The sequence below is a fragment of the Apaloderma vittatum genome, unplaced genomic scaffold, assembly GCF_000703405.1.
Source record: "Apaloderma vittatum isolate BGI_N311 unplaced genomic scaffold, ASM70340v1 scaffold6151, whole genome shotgun sequence".
Taxonomy (NCBI): Eukaryota; Metazoa; Chordata; class Aves; order Trogoniformes; family Trogonidae; genus Apaloderma; species Apaloderma vittatum.
In genome coordinates, this window is record NW_009700786.1 from 201,953 (window position 1) to 218,171 (window position 16,219).

At 40.0% G+C, this 16,219-nt stretch overlaps 1 protein-coding gene across 1 annotated transcript in view; it reads right to left on the reverse strand.

Annotated features, from left to right (window-relative positions):
* PREX1 (phosphatidylinositol-3,4,5-trisphosphate-dependent Rac exchange factor 1) overlaps positions 1 to 16,219 on the reverse strand; it is a gene marked incomplete at its 5' end in the record, with an annotated part of 92,429 nt that overhangs the window by 55,523 nt on the left and 20,687 nt on the right. The window contains 4 exons of the mRNA XM_009878870.1: positions 2,349 to 2,498; positions 3,457 to 3,572; positions 6,626 to 6,759; positions 12,068 to 12,229. Of these exons, the coding sequence (XP_009877172.1) occupies positions 2,349 to 2,498; positions 3,457 to 3,572; positions 6,626 to 6,759; positions 12,068 to 12,229 (562 nt within the window). The remainder of the gene's footprint in view (positions 1 to 2,348; positions 2,499 to 3,456; positions 3,573 to 6,625; positions 6,760 to 12,067; positions 12,230 to 16,219) is intronic.

The following is a 16,219-nucleotide window of genomic DNA, read 5'->3' on the forward strand; positions in this document are numbered from 1 at the left end:
TCTCTAAGATTAACTTGCAGAGAGACAGCCTGAATCAATCTTGTACTTAACTGCCTATTTTTTACAGAGATTGACATTCGGCAGAATTTAAGTGATCAGCATAAGGCCAGAAAATGAGAACTGTACGTTCCTGGAGACAAGCAGTTTGCCCTAACTGTACATAAATCCTGTTGCTTTATGGCATAATACTGAAACTAAATAACAGTCTCGATCAGAGCTGCTTTCTAGCTTTTTGAAAACATTTGTTTCTTTTAGAGGCTTTCAATGCATGTTGCAGAAATTAGACTTGCACAATATTTTATCTTTCAAATACAGTATTTCTTTCATGTGTCCAATATCTGGCTAAAGGTTTTGGCTCTGCAAATCTTCTGGCTTATTGCCATTACTCTTCCAACCTCTTCTTTCCCCAGTATTGTGATCCAACTCAATGCGAATGCTGACACGTGTAGCTGAGGCTAATTTGCAACACGAACTTGTGATAGAAAACAGCCTGTGTAATAGTATACATGTTTCCTGCTGGTCTTACATCACCGAATTCCCCAGGCTCTGATGTAAATGGGGAACTGGAATGCACATTCTACCCATCTGATCCTACAGATTTGGGAATCTCACCAAGCTTTCTAATCCAAACACAGCTATCTCTGTGACTTTGCAAGCACTCTGATCCAAAGGAGATTTTCCAATAAGGCCTGGAATGTCTGCCAGAATATCTGTGCTTATGCTACATGCCTGTCATCAGCTGCCACATCATAAAACCCTACGACAGAAAGCATCAGAAAAAAAGCCACTCTCACCAAGGAACAGTTCTTCTCCCTTCCTAATATTTATTTCAGTCACCTCCCCATATTCTCAAGCTCTCTGTTTATATATTGTCTGGTTTTATAGTCCTGTCTTTTTACTCCTTACTGAACCTCCTCTCTCCTCACACATTTTACCTGACGCACAGGAAATTCCACAGAACTCCAGTGATCTCACAAAGCGAAAACTCGCTACGAAATGGAGACTCGCTGGATCTTTTAGAGATATGATTTAGCACTCTGAGGGTAAAAGCAGGAGTCAAGACATGTACCTTATTACAATTGTTTCTTACGAAAGATACGGATCTTCACAGTAGAGTGGGTTGCAGACCTAACCAATAAGCAAAAATCAAAACAGATGCGCTCTGTTGCCTTCAGGTAGTTCATCTGAATTTACACTAATCCCTGACCTATATTTTGAAGGTAATAGCCTTGCTATTATCCAAAGGTCTATTAGGGTTGATATGTGATGAAATGTTTGAAATGTTCTCTGTTCCATGGTAACAAATAATACTGTGTATTGTGTTTGGCAGATTAGATGCAAAGTAACATAACATAAAAACTAACGTTTGGATATCAGAAGACATTTTTGCTTTTACTAAACTTCTGTGACAGATCTGTAACTTGCTTATAATACTATAAAAATCTAAAGCGCTATTGCTTAGCAAGTACAAGCTCTGAAAACACACTACTAAAAAGTTTCAGACTGACCTCTTTCAATATTAGTAAAGACCAATAATTACATCTTTAATGGAGTTGCGTGTGCAGAGGGAGAAACCACTTCCAATAGCCAGGCACAGAATGTTTTAAAATAAATGTCATTTTCTCTGGCAACGAGCTCTTATTGGTCCCATTGAGCAAACAGGGAAGCTGGTTCCCTTGTGAAAGACAGTTCTGACTTTCAAAGGAGCTCAGAACTTTTGTCACGTACCCTGATTCACAGCTTTGTGAGTTTGCTTTTACAGTACAACACCATTTCAAGATAAGCTTAATTTTTGTTTCATTCTATGAGAAGATAAAAGTGGCAAGCATTTGCATATATTTGTCACCATCCTCAGTCTAAGAATGACATTTCCAGAACTTTTCCTCCATGAACTAACTGTTCTGTTCATTTCAAGATCAAGGAGGCCAAGTTTGTGAGAATGAGTTTGTGCCACCGTCTCTGGAAAAAGGCTGGAAGCTGGATTTTGTTCTTTCCTTTTACTAACAAACACGATACAATTTAACTTTATTTACAAATGAAAGTAAAAAAAAAATGAAATTGATTAATTGTATTTTTTTCACAGTAATTCAATGTATCAAAAAACTGACCTGGCTCTGTTATTTATTTGATAAATATGCTGACACAAGTCCATAAAAACCCCGAGGTACATATTCAAAATTATTTGGTTTCAGTCATTTCATTTTTTTTGTTATTAAGGCTAGATTTTAATTGTGCCTTAGGAAAAACTGCAAACTTCTCTTTTTCTCTCAGCTACTTCTACATGCATATACATTTCTCCTTTGTACACAAGTTCATTTAGTGCATAAGAAAATACATTATTCACTTACTCTCTCTCTGTTCCCTTTCCTTGATTATAGCATCCAGCCATTTCTGTTTGTCCTCTGCAGTCTTGGCCATGCAGACAAACCATTTGTTTTTGGCTGTGTTGTGTATCTTCCAGCCGTTTGTCACAGTGTAACCGTTGCTGTGGTAATCTGCTGTAAAAAACCAAAGCACAATGCACAGAGTGAGCAGAAGGCCAGCTACTTCAACCAAATCACTGTGGGACACCTTAATTAAAAGCTTCTTCTTTGAAGAGCTTGATTTCTGGAGGTGTTCCTCATCAGTCTTACTGACTTTCCATCAGACTGGCTGTCACTTACCACTCTGGAAGTACAAATATTAATAGAAGAATCCATGGCTAGGCTGTTCAGACTGACCGAATGTTTCAGTCCTCGGAGTGACATTTTGTAATTTCACCTCAGAAGAACAACCACTATATTTTAAATTTAATGACATCAGTGAAAAACTGTATAATGTTTGTTCAGGCTATCTGGGAGCATGCTAACTTCTTGCTCTGTAAGAATTTTTGTCCACAGGACATGGGAACTCAAAGTGTCAACTGTTTAAAGGACATAATATTAATTCCTGACTTACTACAATAGGAGCAGGGGCTGGTGTGGCCTTTGTGGATCAAATCAGAAACCTATTCAGTCTTCCTGCCTGTGTCAGAACACAACAGTTGTGAACACAACAGTTGTGAACACAACTGCCATTCCCTATTTCGTTCACAGCCACATTCCATGCTACTGATTTGGTGTTAAGACTAATATTTGGTAGTACTCCAAATGAGAAGAAGATTCAGGTCTGTTATTACAGCTGTAATGGCTTAACATGCAAGAAAAGAAAGGATGGAAAGAGGATAAAGTATCTTTTACTAAATTAACTTGGATTAGGAGAAAAAATAGACAGGCTTCTGGGTACACAAACTGTTCATAAGGTCATTTCAGAATGAAGGGCTAATGCCTGAAAGCACGTCCAGTCTAATGAGGGCATCACAAGTTATCTAGCTTACTTCAGATATCACTAAAGGAGATGGACAAGCACTTTTCCTCCAACTCCTAGCACAACATCTTCGCTTGTTGTGTTGTTAAAAGACAGTATTGGGTCTCTTACCTGTTCCATCTTCCACATTCTCCACCTCCATGACTTCTGTATTTATTCGGCCCCTGAAGATATAAAGGGACCCGTTGATTGACTTTGTCCGTTTAGATGTTTTTTTCCCAGTAACTCTGCAATTATGATTGAGAATGTTAGCAACACATAGGCAAATGGTGTACATACACACGTACAAATCAGTCTGAGATACAGCTGTTAAAAAGGATGCCAGTACAGTGTTTTGTAGTATTTGGCCACATCTCTGATCTTAAATAACTGCAATACCCGATGAGCTCATAAAGATAAGCATAAAACAGGGTCAGATGAAGAGAGCTTATTTTGCAAGATTATGTGAAGATTGGGATGCCTTCAAGATTTACATTCTTGATGACTAACTGATTAAAATGCCAGTACAACCAAACTGCATATGGTTTTGGTTTAAAACCCACAGTATCACCTGACACAATGTTACACTTGCCTAAAGCTTTGATAAATTTGTGGTATCTGTACCAAGCTTCAAATATGGCATCAAAGAGGCAAAGAGGTGAGTCACCTGGTCTGTCATGTGTGTGTTAAATGTCATCATATGTGGCATTTGTCAAAGTGCTGCTGTTGTGATTTTGCACAAAGTTCACATCCTTATCCATAAGCTTTACAGTGTCTCTGTTGAAGCATCTTATTAAAAAAAATCAGGGAAGCATTTTCCATTGCTAGCTCTGTTCTGATTTTTATGTCCAGAGTAGGTTTAAAACTATCCAACTGACACCTGCTGAGCTTTAATATTTAAGAACAACCCTGCTATGTGAACCAAAACACAACTGGTCAAATGATCGTCATTTGAGATGGCAGGTCTCCAAATTCTGTACAGCGAAGGGATTGCTGTGGCAGCCTTCCAAAATTCAAATATTGCAATAAAAAACAGTGGGGGAGAAAGTTTCTGTCACTGTGAAATATCTGTGATAAACTGAAGTGAGAGGAGAATCACCAAGTTTTTCTGAACGATTTTTTCTTTTACAACTCCAGTGACAAACGCACATTTATTGATGACCATTTATTTACATCCAAATCTGGCTGACAGGAACTGAGATCTTGGAGCTATTAGATCATTTCCTAAAGATGACTGCTGGAGTCAAAAGAACCGTCCTGGCAGACTTAGTGAAACCCTTTAAACACTCAGCCTATTTCCCCACGTGAAACATATTGTTCCTGACATTAGGATGAAATTTAAACAGCAGTCCACGATCCTGCTAAAAATTCAAAACTACACTCAGGCCTGAAAATCTACGTCATCAGTTTGTCAGATATCCCTAGGCTCCTGCAAAAGACAAGATTACAGTCTTAGATCTAAAATCACAGATCTAATTCTGATTCTAAACACATCTTAAACTGGTCTCACCAACATTACTCCTAATTAATGCTATTGTGAAAAGAGATGATGCCCAAATTCAAATGGCTCCACTGTTGACTACTTATCAAATACTGAGGCCTGAATGCTGATTGCACTTCTCAATCAAGAAAAACTCCAGTGACTTCTCTAAGATAAGCACAGCATAAGACGAGAACCAAGTCACTCCGTTTCAAATTAGGGGCAGACAGACAGAGATTTTTGGTGTGGCTATTTTTTCAAAATCTGTGTCCCACTACCAGTTTTTTGCCAAGCAGTTGGACAAATTATAAATAGCAGCTAGGCAGGAAAAATATCCAAAATTAAAGCCACTCAGTGATCCCTAAATATATCTTTTACATTGGTCAATTCCCAGCAGACTTAAAACACTGTGCTTTTTAATGAAAATTAGATTCTGGACATTTCATCAGTTCAACCTACATTATTAGACAAAGATAAACAATGTCAATCCTTAGGGAAAATCAAAGTGTTACAGCAGCCTCCTCCAAATTCAAGCCAAACTACAGAGTAGCTCAGTAACGTCTTCTGTACAAAAACACAGAGTTGCTTAAAAGGCAGTAGAACATTTTGTTTTCTAAATCTTAGTATTCTGGGAAAAATGCCTGGACAGTGCAGGAGGGGCTAGGCTAACCTCTACAACAAACAGGACTAGAAAGCCAGTTTCTAAGAGCTCTGAAGAAGTAAAACATTAGATATCACATTCACATTTATTTATTTATTAAGGAATAATTTTCTGTTAGAAAACACACAAATTTGTTTCACCTTGCTTGCTTTATTTCAACACAGTCAGAATGCTTCAGTTAGATAATTTTTAAAGCCACATAGGATTAAATTGTGTAATGTTTATATTACATTATAATAATGTCTAATGCAAATTTCACCTAATAATTTGTATGGATATTGTATAGTTTCAGTCTTAACCACATAAAAAGCCTCATATATAATTTTTTCCCAGCTTAATCGTTCCAAAACTTCCATTGTATGAAAAATTGGGAAATAAACTCAAATTTTGAGATATAAAAATTTTCTTTGGAGAGAAGACTTTGGGTTTTGAGAATTTCTAAGTGGGTTGGCCATTTTACTTGGCCATCCCCAGTAAAGAAGCATGACTTGAAGAAAGGGGAGGGTATTATAGGAAAGGATGGAGGAGAATCTGGAGTGTAGAAAATACATTGTAAATTCAGAAAAGACCAAGATACAAGCAAGAGACTGGAGCTGTGTGGATGAAAAGGTTAGAACTGAAATGCAGCATAACTGCTGCAGAAGCAAAATGCCTTCCGCACTGCCAAGGCTAATCTCTTCCTCTTCCTCACTCCTCTGCGCCCTGTATCTATTCAATGTCTGCTTAGGCTTCTATTTTCCCATTTCTTGAGTTTATATCATTTTTCACATCACCCTCTTCTGCTTGGAATAACCTCACAATGAAAGTTGGCAAGATCTTCTTCTTCACATCGCTCCTGGAGACCCATCTGCTCTGGGAAGCTTTCCAGCTGTAAGAACTCACTCTGTGTTTTTTCTGCACTGTATCAACTTCTGTCTTTGGACTGTGCGCTTCTCAGGGTGGGAACCCCATTACTATCTGGCACATTTACCCTACCATATAGAGACTTCTTTCTCGTACAGTCTAAATAGCGACAGTCAAAACCAGAGGGAAGTCACAGCTATGACTCAGCCCTATAGAGCAACAGGGAATACAATGAGGGATCACTAATTGATCGCACTTTCTACTTACAAAACTTCTGAATAGGCCCATTATAAAACTGTAGAGAGAGGAGGACTCACCTGGATTTCCTCTTGCAATAGACCAGTAGATTATCAAATAGAAAGAACATTCTCTCCTGGATGTTTCCGGCTGAGATTTTTAACAAAGTCCCTTGGAGTAAGAGCTGTGTGCAGATATCTGTCAGATTTGACCCCTGAAACACAGAATAGATATTGCTTATTTTTAGCTTTTTTTTTGCATGTGCACAATAAAGTGTTTTTACTAAAACACTGTTATTTTATCTGCATGTCATTAAACTGGGAAATAACTGATGCACTCATAAGGAGGAAGTGATCAATTTCTTAATGTGGCTAAATACATCATGTTTCTCCGGATGACTGATTTTTTTGGAGTCCTCATACACTACAGTAAATTTTCCCTACTAAACTCCAGGAGACTTTTTCCTGTAGAAATCTTTCACTCTCAAAGCAGCTGTATTGGGAGTCTCTCAAGACCATTAGTCTTCCTTTCATACCGTGAGCCATCACTGCAAATATCACAAGCTATGACTTTAGGAATGCTTTATAAAAGAATAGTCATATTTCCCTGACATTGTAGCTCTGATACTGATGTACGTCACTGTTAAACATCTCTGCAAAGTTACCCCAGTGGTTATATGTCTCTTGAACTCTTTGTCAGAAGTATACGCAGATGGTCTCCCTTCTGGAGTTCTAACCATCACACCCAAGTCAGAAATGCAGCCATGGCAATCGGTCCCGGACGCTGTGTGCAAGGCATTACGTGCACCAGCCAGGGAGGTACCTGAGCTGGGTGCGCCAGATGCCTCTGCCTACCAGGATGCCCAGAAGCTGAAAGCCACAGCAGATGAAACATCCAATCCCCAAACTGTTACTGAGATTACTCCTAGGAAAAGCAAACGCACAGCCCTTTAAACAGGGCCCTTTGGGAGCAGAGCAGGTGGGCCCAAATGAAAAGCAACTATAGACTGTGCCCGGCTGCTCTCAGGACAGGCAAACTCCCTGTGTCCCTACATTCTGCAGGCACACGACTGCGAATCTGCTCCTCAACTGTCCCGCTGACCAAACAAGATGGTTTGGCTAAACCTTGGGCACCAGCACTAAATTCCTTGATCTAGTATTACACTGAAAGTGCAAGAGCACTGAATCATAAAGATCCCTTTTCTGAAAAGCACCCTGAGGCCCTGGAAATATTTACCACCCAGTTCTGGATCACTTATTATTTTTTTGCATTTCTCTTTGAGTTGAGAGGAAGCACAACTTTGGGTAACAGCAGCTTCCTTCCATGGTCAGCATGCAGATAAAGAAGTAGAAAAGATTATATGACACACTGCCTTGAGTCTTACAGGAAAAGAGAACTGACTTTGGACTGCAAGATACTCATCAGCAACCAAACGGCTTCATTTCCAAAGGTCCATTAATCCTATATTCACAAATAACAGAAAAACTTTGTAAAACACACTTCATCCCACTAGAAGAAACCGAAGACACCTCTATGAACACACAAGAAATCCAGCTCAAGCTAGAAAGTCACCCCAGAAAGATGTTGCGATGAGTTTCAACACTGCATGAGTGATTTTTAGGGGGGATTTTTTTTTTTGAGGAAGGCACAGTCTGCTCCATCAAGCTATTCAGGGGAAATCACTGAATTGTAATCAGTCTTTCTAAATGCAAGGCAGTCACAACTCAAAAGGTGTGAATGAAGCTCTGATTACATTGTTTTCTAAATGGAACCTTGCCAGCTGTGCTCTCCATGTCTTGCTTTTCATTAACAAGGAAGCAGCAACTCTTTAAAGGCTGCCACGTATGCAATACCAATTTGTGTTCCACATACCATTTCTGTACATTCTGGACAGAATGGCGCAGGAACCAGCTAGTTCCATTCTATAGAAAGAGTTAATTCATGTCCAGAAATAAGCATTTTTTATTTTGAAAATGACTTTTTGAACACGACTAGCTCCAGGAGAAATCACTGTATCTCAGAATTATGACCCCAAAGTCCTACTAGCTCGAACACAAATAGGACTAGAAACCAATTGACTGTACAACATAAAAGCACGCTCCTGACATGGTTTGCCCGTGGAGAAATCAAGGTTTCAGAGCACCTCAACATCAAATACTTAATTTTCCAAAAGATACCCAAAGATAGCAGAAGCAATGAGCACAGCGATATCAGTAACCAAAGTCAATCTTTTACCGACACGAGAATCACCGGGTAAAATTATCTGGCCTATTTTTGTGCAGGAAGGAAAGCGAATGATTGCAACGGTTGCTTCTCGCCTTAATATCTAAGAATCTTTATTTTTCCATCAGGCCCATCATGATGGTATCTAAATGCTGTTGATGCATTTCCTGTTTGCTGTAGACCTAGATACTCCCCGTTTACACCACTTTGAAAGGTTTTTCAATAGTAAGAAAAAGAGTAAGAAGGTTCATTTGATATTTTCAGATACAACACAGAATTTTTCACCTTTCTACGTGACACCAAGCTGCAAGAGGAAAGCAAGAAACAAAACACTAAAGAAGAAGAAAACATCATAGCTGGTAGAGTTGCAAATTACAATCAATTATAAAATGACTGATCTGTCCAAGCACTAATACAAATCGTAGAACTTACCTGTTCTGTGATGGGAATTTTGCTTCCCTAGGCATTTCAGACTGGGAGAATTTGGGGATATGTAGCAATTGTTCAGTAAAAATTATTCATAAGAATTCATGAGGAGGAGCTCTCCCCACAGAAAGATCCATATATGATTAACAGAAAAAGTATATTAACTTGTTCTTCACTAAGCACACAAAAACACTGTATTCAAAAGTTGGTCGTCCTATGAATCCTCCACTTTTCTTTCTCCTTTTTTTTAAGCTAATTTTGTTTTCCAGGAGGATTAACCAGAATCAAACTGACCTCCCTGAGACTAATCCATAACATACATCCACAAGGATTCTGTGCATTCCGAAAGAATGAATCTGAGCAGAGCTCATTTTGATGAGCAGACCTCTGATTAAGCTGCAGGCCTTCAGCTGCTTCCCGGTTTGGGACTCGGTCATGGCAGGGGGGTTGCAACTAGATGATCGTTAAGGTCCCTTCCAACCCAAATCATTTTAGGATTCTATGATGCCAGTGTATGCTTAGCACGATAATGATAGTGACAGCTGTATTAGAGAGGGGACACAGATTGGTGGGTGGAGATGTTGAAGAAAAAATCCACTGAATTGAGGAAATTGCTCTCAAAAACAATTACTGCTCTTGGTGAAGTTACAGATGACCTCAAGAGCAAGAAGAGGAGGTTCTGCAGAAGCAAAATGATGTTACTTGTTCTTCATGTTGCAGATACTGAGGGTGGCACTGATGGCCAGGGATGGTCCATTGGGACAGTTGGCAGGAAATGAAGTCCTAGAAACCACTGAAACTGGTTAAACAGAAACTGCACGCAACGTAGAGCCTGTTCTAAATCATGTGAACAGATTAACTGCTGCTTCCACATTTCCCAGTTTCAGGCTACATCCCTTATAATCGTAAAATACTTGATCATAAATAAGCTGATCTTCACTTCTTTTTGGCAATCTAGATGCCTGGGATTAAAGCAGCTGGAAGCTGTAAGCCTTGTCAAATTACTATATAATTGTATATATAGTGCACCAATGCTTCAGAATCCACACCCATGCTATCAGAAAAGGGAAATACTCTTTCACAGAACTACCATCAGACAAACAAAAAATAGTATAAATTTGCCTGACAGACTTCCTCCTACAGCTATCTCTGTGGCTTATAGCAATGCATTCTTAAACTAAAGATTTGTTTAATTCAGCAAGTGCAGCTTTCCACAGATAGAAGTTCAGAGCTCTTCTCATTAGGAATAAACTGTGAAACACATCTGAAAGAACTAAAATCAGTTATTTACAAACATAGCACCTAGCTTAAGAGTAGTAATTTTTAAGTCCCCTAGTAGTGTGGAAACAAACTATCAGTTTCAAACTTCTTTACATGTATAGAACTAAAAAAAGGCCATCATGTTGAGCATTGGCTTATATTTGTGATGTATGAAGCCAGTTTTCCTTCTTTTAATATGTTGTTACAATAATTTAGAAATGTTCCATAGCTTACTGGGAAGAGAAAAATACTTCTTTCCTTTTGAAATTTTGAGCTGAGTGACTTAGGCAACTTTGTTACAAAATAGTGTATACAAACAAATCTGAAAGTATTTTTGGCCCCAGAATGTTGCTATAGATAAGTTAAACCCTAAAAAAAAAAAAAAGGCAATAAGTTTGGGCACCACTTCATTTGTAGTATCACAGACACTTTAATAATAATGCTTAGGACTCCAGAGATCTAATGAAGCCTCTTGGATCAAATTAAGCTTCTTGGCTAGATGATCCATGAGTTGTATTGAACCTGAAATGGTTTTAAATGCTTCTACAAATCTTGCTATATAGAACACTGTATAACTTTGTTTGCTAAGCTTGTTATCCAAAAATTACACAGCTGGGTATCTGAGTTGTTCTCATGTCTTTAGCTGGATGCCAAGAACATCCTCCAGGGAGCAAGCAAGCAAGGTTTAAAACATACACGAATGATAAAAAAACAACCCAAAAGAGAGTCATGGAGAGCACCCAAGAGTCCGAACACGAGGAAGTTTACATGACCTCTAACAAAATGTCCTCAGCTAAGAAATCCTCAGCTGGCAGGGATCAGCCTCGACACTTTAAATGTCAGTCTCACTAAACACCGACGCCAAACTCTCCATGCGACCATTTAACACCACTGCCTCCCTGCAGGGCAGCTCCCAGAGGCTTCCAACTTCACTGATTCAAGGGCCTCAACTGAAGTCATCCCAAGGTAAGCTGCCAATGCTTTGCACACCAGTCTGACGTTCCAGCATTTCTACCGAGTGACTCTATTTCCAGATTTCCCCTTCTTCACGCAAGCTTCATATCCTTGTTTTCTCCCTCTCTTATCTTCTGCGCTTCCATAGTAAGTGCTATATGCACCTACTGATAAACACGTCTCTACAAAAACATCCATGACTAATTTAACTGGAGCAAACACAAATATACCAGTTGCTTGCTAATCAAAATCTTGATAATCTAATCTTTTATAGAGGACATCTGTATGAAGCTAAATGAGCTAATTTTCAAAGCTAAAAGCTTACAGGAGGGGCAAGAGAAACTTCTGTTACTTAGACTCATCCTGATTTCATCCTCTGGGCTTATTTATCTTTCACATGAGATCTACCCATTTCAAATTACAGTCCATTCTAGCTCTAACACCATTCTTTCTTTCATAATCCATTTGTTCTGCTACAATTTAGCTTCAGCCTGAACTACCAAAATAAACACTAGATTCTAAACTCAGAGTGATGCCACCCACACCTTCAAGATCATTTACAAAACACGTAAGAAACAGAAATCCTTGTACACAGCATGAGTCACTACACTTTAGCCCATTAAACTGCCTCCAGGTAGGCTGCTCGTCCTGCATCATACCTCCCATCCTTCAATGTGGGACTGCAACTGTTCCAGGGCTTCCAATTTCTCCATCTGTCTCTTGGTCTCATTGATGTTGGTGCAGACTGTCTTCATTGCCTGCAATGCATTCTGGACAGCTGGGTGATCAGGATGCTTAGAGGGAGTCCTCTTAGCTAATTCCTTTTAAAAAAAGAAGAAAACATGCAATGTAAACTTCGAAGCAGTTCATGGAAAGGCAAAATCGTTAGCGTGTGATGCCATAGAACAACACCAGAACCACCGCAAAATTAAAAACAAGTTGTGAACACATTACTGTAGATGCTGTTCTCTGTTCTTCATCTGTGCAGGGTTGCCATTTTAAATGAATGCTGCTAAATAAAGGAAGTAATCCTTCATATTAAATACACCAAATTAAGCGAGCTCAAGCCAAATCTGTTTTGCTGTGTCACATGTTTGGTTCTCATGTGAACCAAGGCCAAATAAATTAAAAGAATACATAAAAAGCACACTATCTATTTCAAAGACACATGATGGGCTGTTGATCTAGCCATGGTTTGGATGCTGTACCAGCCCCAGCAACACATATCAAGTTTCTCAGTGATGCTAGATAGGGCTCCTTGCATCAGGTAAAAATTCTGACTATAGCGGCTCTTACCATTATGACTTGGTGTTTTCCACGAACTCTAGCCTTAAGGGAATAATGCTGGGCTGTATACCCCACTCGCAGTACTTACAGAAATGATCAAGTGTAGATTAAAATCCCAAGCCGCATGAAGCTCTAGAACCCAAGCTGTTTGGATCTATAACCAGAAAAGTGTAACCAAAGACCAAATCAGATTCACCTCACAGAGGAACAGCCTTCATGAGAAGCCTGTCTCTTTCCACTGACCAAAGAGGGATTCCAGTGCAGCACCTCTCCTAACTCAGATACCTCAGGGCACAGGGTGTCTGTACCCAGGGGCTGGCCGGGGGGAGCGAGGGCTGCCCCGAGCCAGTTCCACAATAAACCCACAGGAACCAGATGAGCCTGTCAGAAAAGCCAGCAGTGCCTCTGCAAAAATGCGTTTAAGAAAGGGCAAAATGCAGTAGGGCAGAGAAGAAAAATATGTGAGAAAGAGCCCTGGGAGCACCAACACCTGAAAGGAAATCTTCCCCTGGACTGTGTTTAGGAGGTTGGGGCACATGTTTTGACTGGAGAGGTCACCCTCAGGACAAACAGTGTCTCCGCTCTGAAGAAGTTCCTATGAGACTGTGCTTCACTTGGTCCAGTGCACAACAGCCCAGTTAAACACTACTCGCTGAAAAACAGCAGTGGGAAAACTTGGGATCTGACAATATTAACCAGTTGGGCAAAAGGACAGTCAACTCACAATTAATCATTTTTTAGACCAATAGTATTTTATAGTCAGCTACAATTGGATAAAATATACATTAAAGAAAGCTTAACTAAGCCTGGTAATTTCATCTTGATACATAATTCAGTGTTTAAGACCCACATTTTTAGATTGTCTGGAATATTTAACTTCCTCACTATGTTCTGTTTTGCCTCAACATGTTATTTGGTTGTTTTAAAGTCCTATGTCTAAACGGCAAACTGTTGTCGAATTGCATCATTTTGCCTGAGACACAAGAATGAGTTTGACTAGAGCCAGAAAGCCCACAAAACACTGTGGTCTGAATGTAGTTAAATTGTTTCAATTCATATTTCCCACAACTAAGAGCAAAGACAGCCCATTACAGTTGTTCATCCAAGGTAAGTGTCTACAATCCCCGAGTGTCTGTCATGGTCTGATTGTCTTTTGCTTCCCCACATCAGCATGTTACCCTCAGCAAATGTCTCTTCACCACACAAAATTTTGTCACATTGGCATTAAAGATCTTTGTGCGAAGCTGCCTTGCTCGGTGCTCACATACTCTGATCTCAGGTACTATGCCAAGTACTCCTGGGGCTTGCCTTGCCCGAGTTGGCCGCACAACCTGTAACACGAGCACTGCTCCTGACCTGACGTAGGTCCAGACACAACTTCTATATCAAATTAACTGGTACTTCCAGGCTCAGGTTACATGGCCTGTCAGAGAGTGGAGGGATGTGGGCTGAAGTTCAAGTTCTGCTGAAGCCTGCATTAATTTATAGTGACTACAGTAGCTGCTAATCCAACTATTTTGCTAATCCAGACACTGTGAGCTGCTCATTCAAGGAATTTTTTCCGTCCTAGTGTTGAGTCACAGATCTGCTCTACAAGGTTCTTTAGGCAGAAGCCGTCTTTAGCACTTGATGACTTTGTGCATATCTAATTGTATTTTTCTGCTAGCAGGAGTAACTGTAGAATAAATAATTAGACTGTGAGGTGCCCAGATATCAGCAAAAGTGGAAGGCATATTTGAAAGGAGGAAGCCAGAATGTAGCGCACATTTATTTCTTTCTTTGCACAGACCTTCTCAGTGCTTCCCCTCTGCTTCCTCAAACTGGTTGGAGCACTAGTAAACTGTCTTGAGACTCAGTGTTACCGAAGTGCAAAGTATTTTAATTATCTATTTATTAACGTCTTGGTTTAGCAGAACCTTTTAAAGTGATATCTGTGTCTTGAGATCAGACTGCTTGGCCACTGAGACTCCTTTAAATAACACAAGAAGCAGATCTCATGAGAATCAAAATAAGGCAATGGGACAGGCTCTCCCTCCCACAGAAAGCCCAAATGAAAGGACAGGAATTTTGATGTTTGTCCAGGGAAACACAGCTGTTCCATTCATTGCATATATTTGGTATTTTGAGAATTTACTCATAGGTATGATTTGTGTTTTCAGAAAAAACTGTAAATGGAGAACGACAATGGCACTTGTCAGATGGATGACAGAGGAGATGGGTAATGTGCTGACAGCTGGGAACTCCATTAACAGTGAGGAGGATCTAAAACTCTTGGTTGACTTACAGAGTGAGGAACGCACAGGACGAAGAGACTGGCTGCTGCAGAGGTCAGTTGATATCCCAAATTAAATATCCTATGGAATTTTTTACTCCACGTTTGCCAAATGCCAAGGAAAGCAAGTGTTCAAAAAGAAAAAGCAGGAGAGACATATTGCACTAGACTCTGCTCCATGCTTCCACAACACAGTGCAGAACTTTTGCTACATGACTCTCATTAAAAATCAATGAAGTTCCACAGCTCAAGTGTCACCCATGCTGCGCTGGAAACAGATACGTATACACTAGCACTGTCTGAACACCCCCTTCTGAAATATCACCGAGACACAAAGAAAAAACTCTTCATTCAGAGCAGGCCTTTGCTGCAATAAAAGCAGCATGTTCTCCACTCCTGCAAGCTGCCAGCAGCTCCGCCTGGGGAGCAGGAGAGGAGGCTGGAAAAGGCAGGGAGGGGCCAGCTGGGGCAGTCAGTTGCCTCAACAGCGTAAGTAGCACCAACAGTGGGAGAACTTGTCCCACCTCCGCCTTGTCTTAAGGCGCCCAAAGGCCATGCTGCGTCCTTCTCCAAAAGAGCAGAGCCGAGCACTTCTGAAACACAGTCAGGGTGCTCTGGGTACTTTCTTATTTTAGTGACAGATTTATGACGTGTAAACTCTGAGAGCATTTGACAACATTTTGAAAGGCATCTGAGAGACAGACCAGATGGCAAGCCTTGGGTATGACTGTCTTGCCATCCACAAAGCTCACATATTGTTGTCTGGAATTACTCTCTTATATGTTGCAACTCATGCACTAGTAGGGTCAGAAAGGGAGGTTGTTGCCACCTGCAGAAAACTATTCCTTGCAAAGAGTTTCTTAAAGTAATTCACTAAACACATCTACTTTCTGGCTACAGTCCTTCAGACTAACCAGCAGTGGAAAACAAAAGCTAGTGTTTTTCACGGCCTCTAGCATCATCACCATTATCTTCTGACCTTTTTCTCTTCTTTTTCTGGGGGCCCAGGGCAGGGGAAGTCGCTGAGGTATTCCCTATCATAAGTCTTTCAATCTCAGTTGCAGCTTTAAATAGCTTAACACTGAAAGAGTTCTAAATGTGACAGAATCTAAATATAAGGACTAAATCGTATAAGATGTATCAGCTACTCATATATTTGTTTATTTATTAATTGTGCCCAGCCCCAAGAAAACCAACACACTAAATAAACCACCAAAAAACCAAAAAAATCAAGCCACCCTATGAGGAGAGA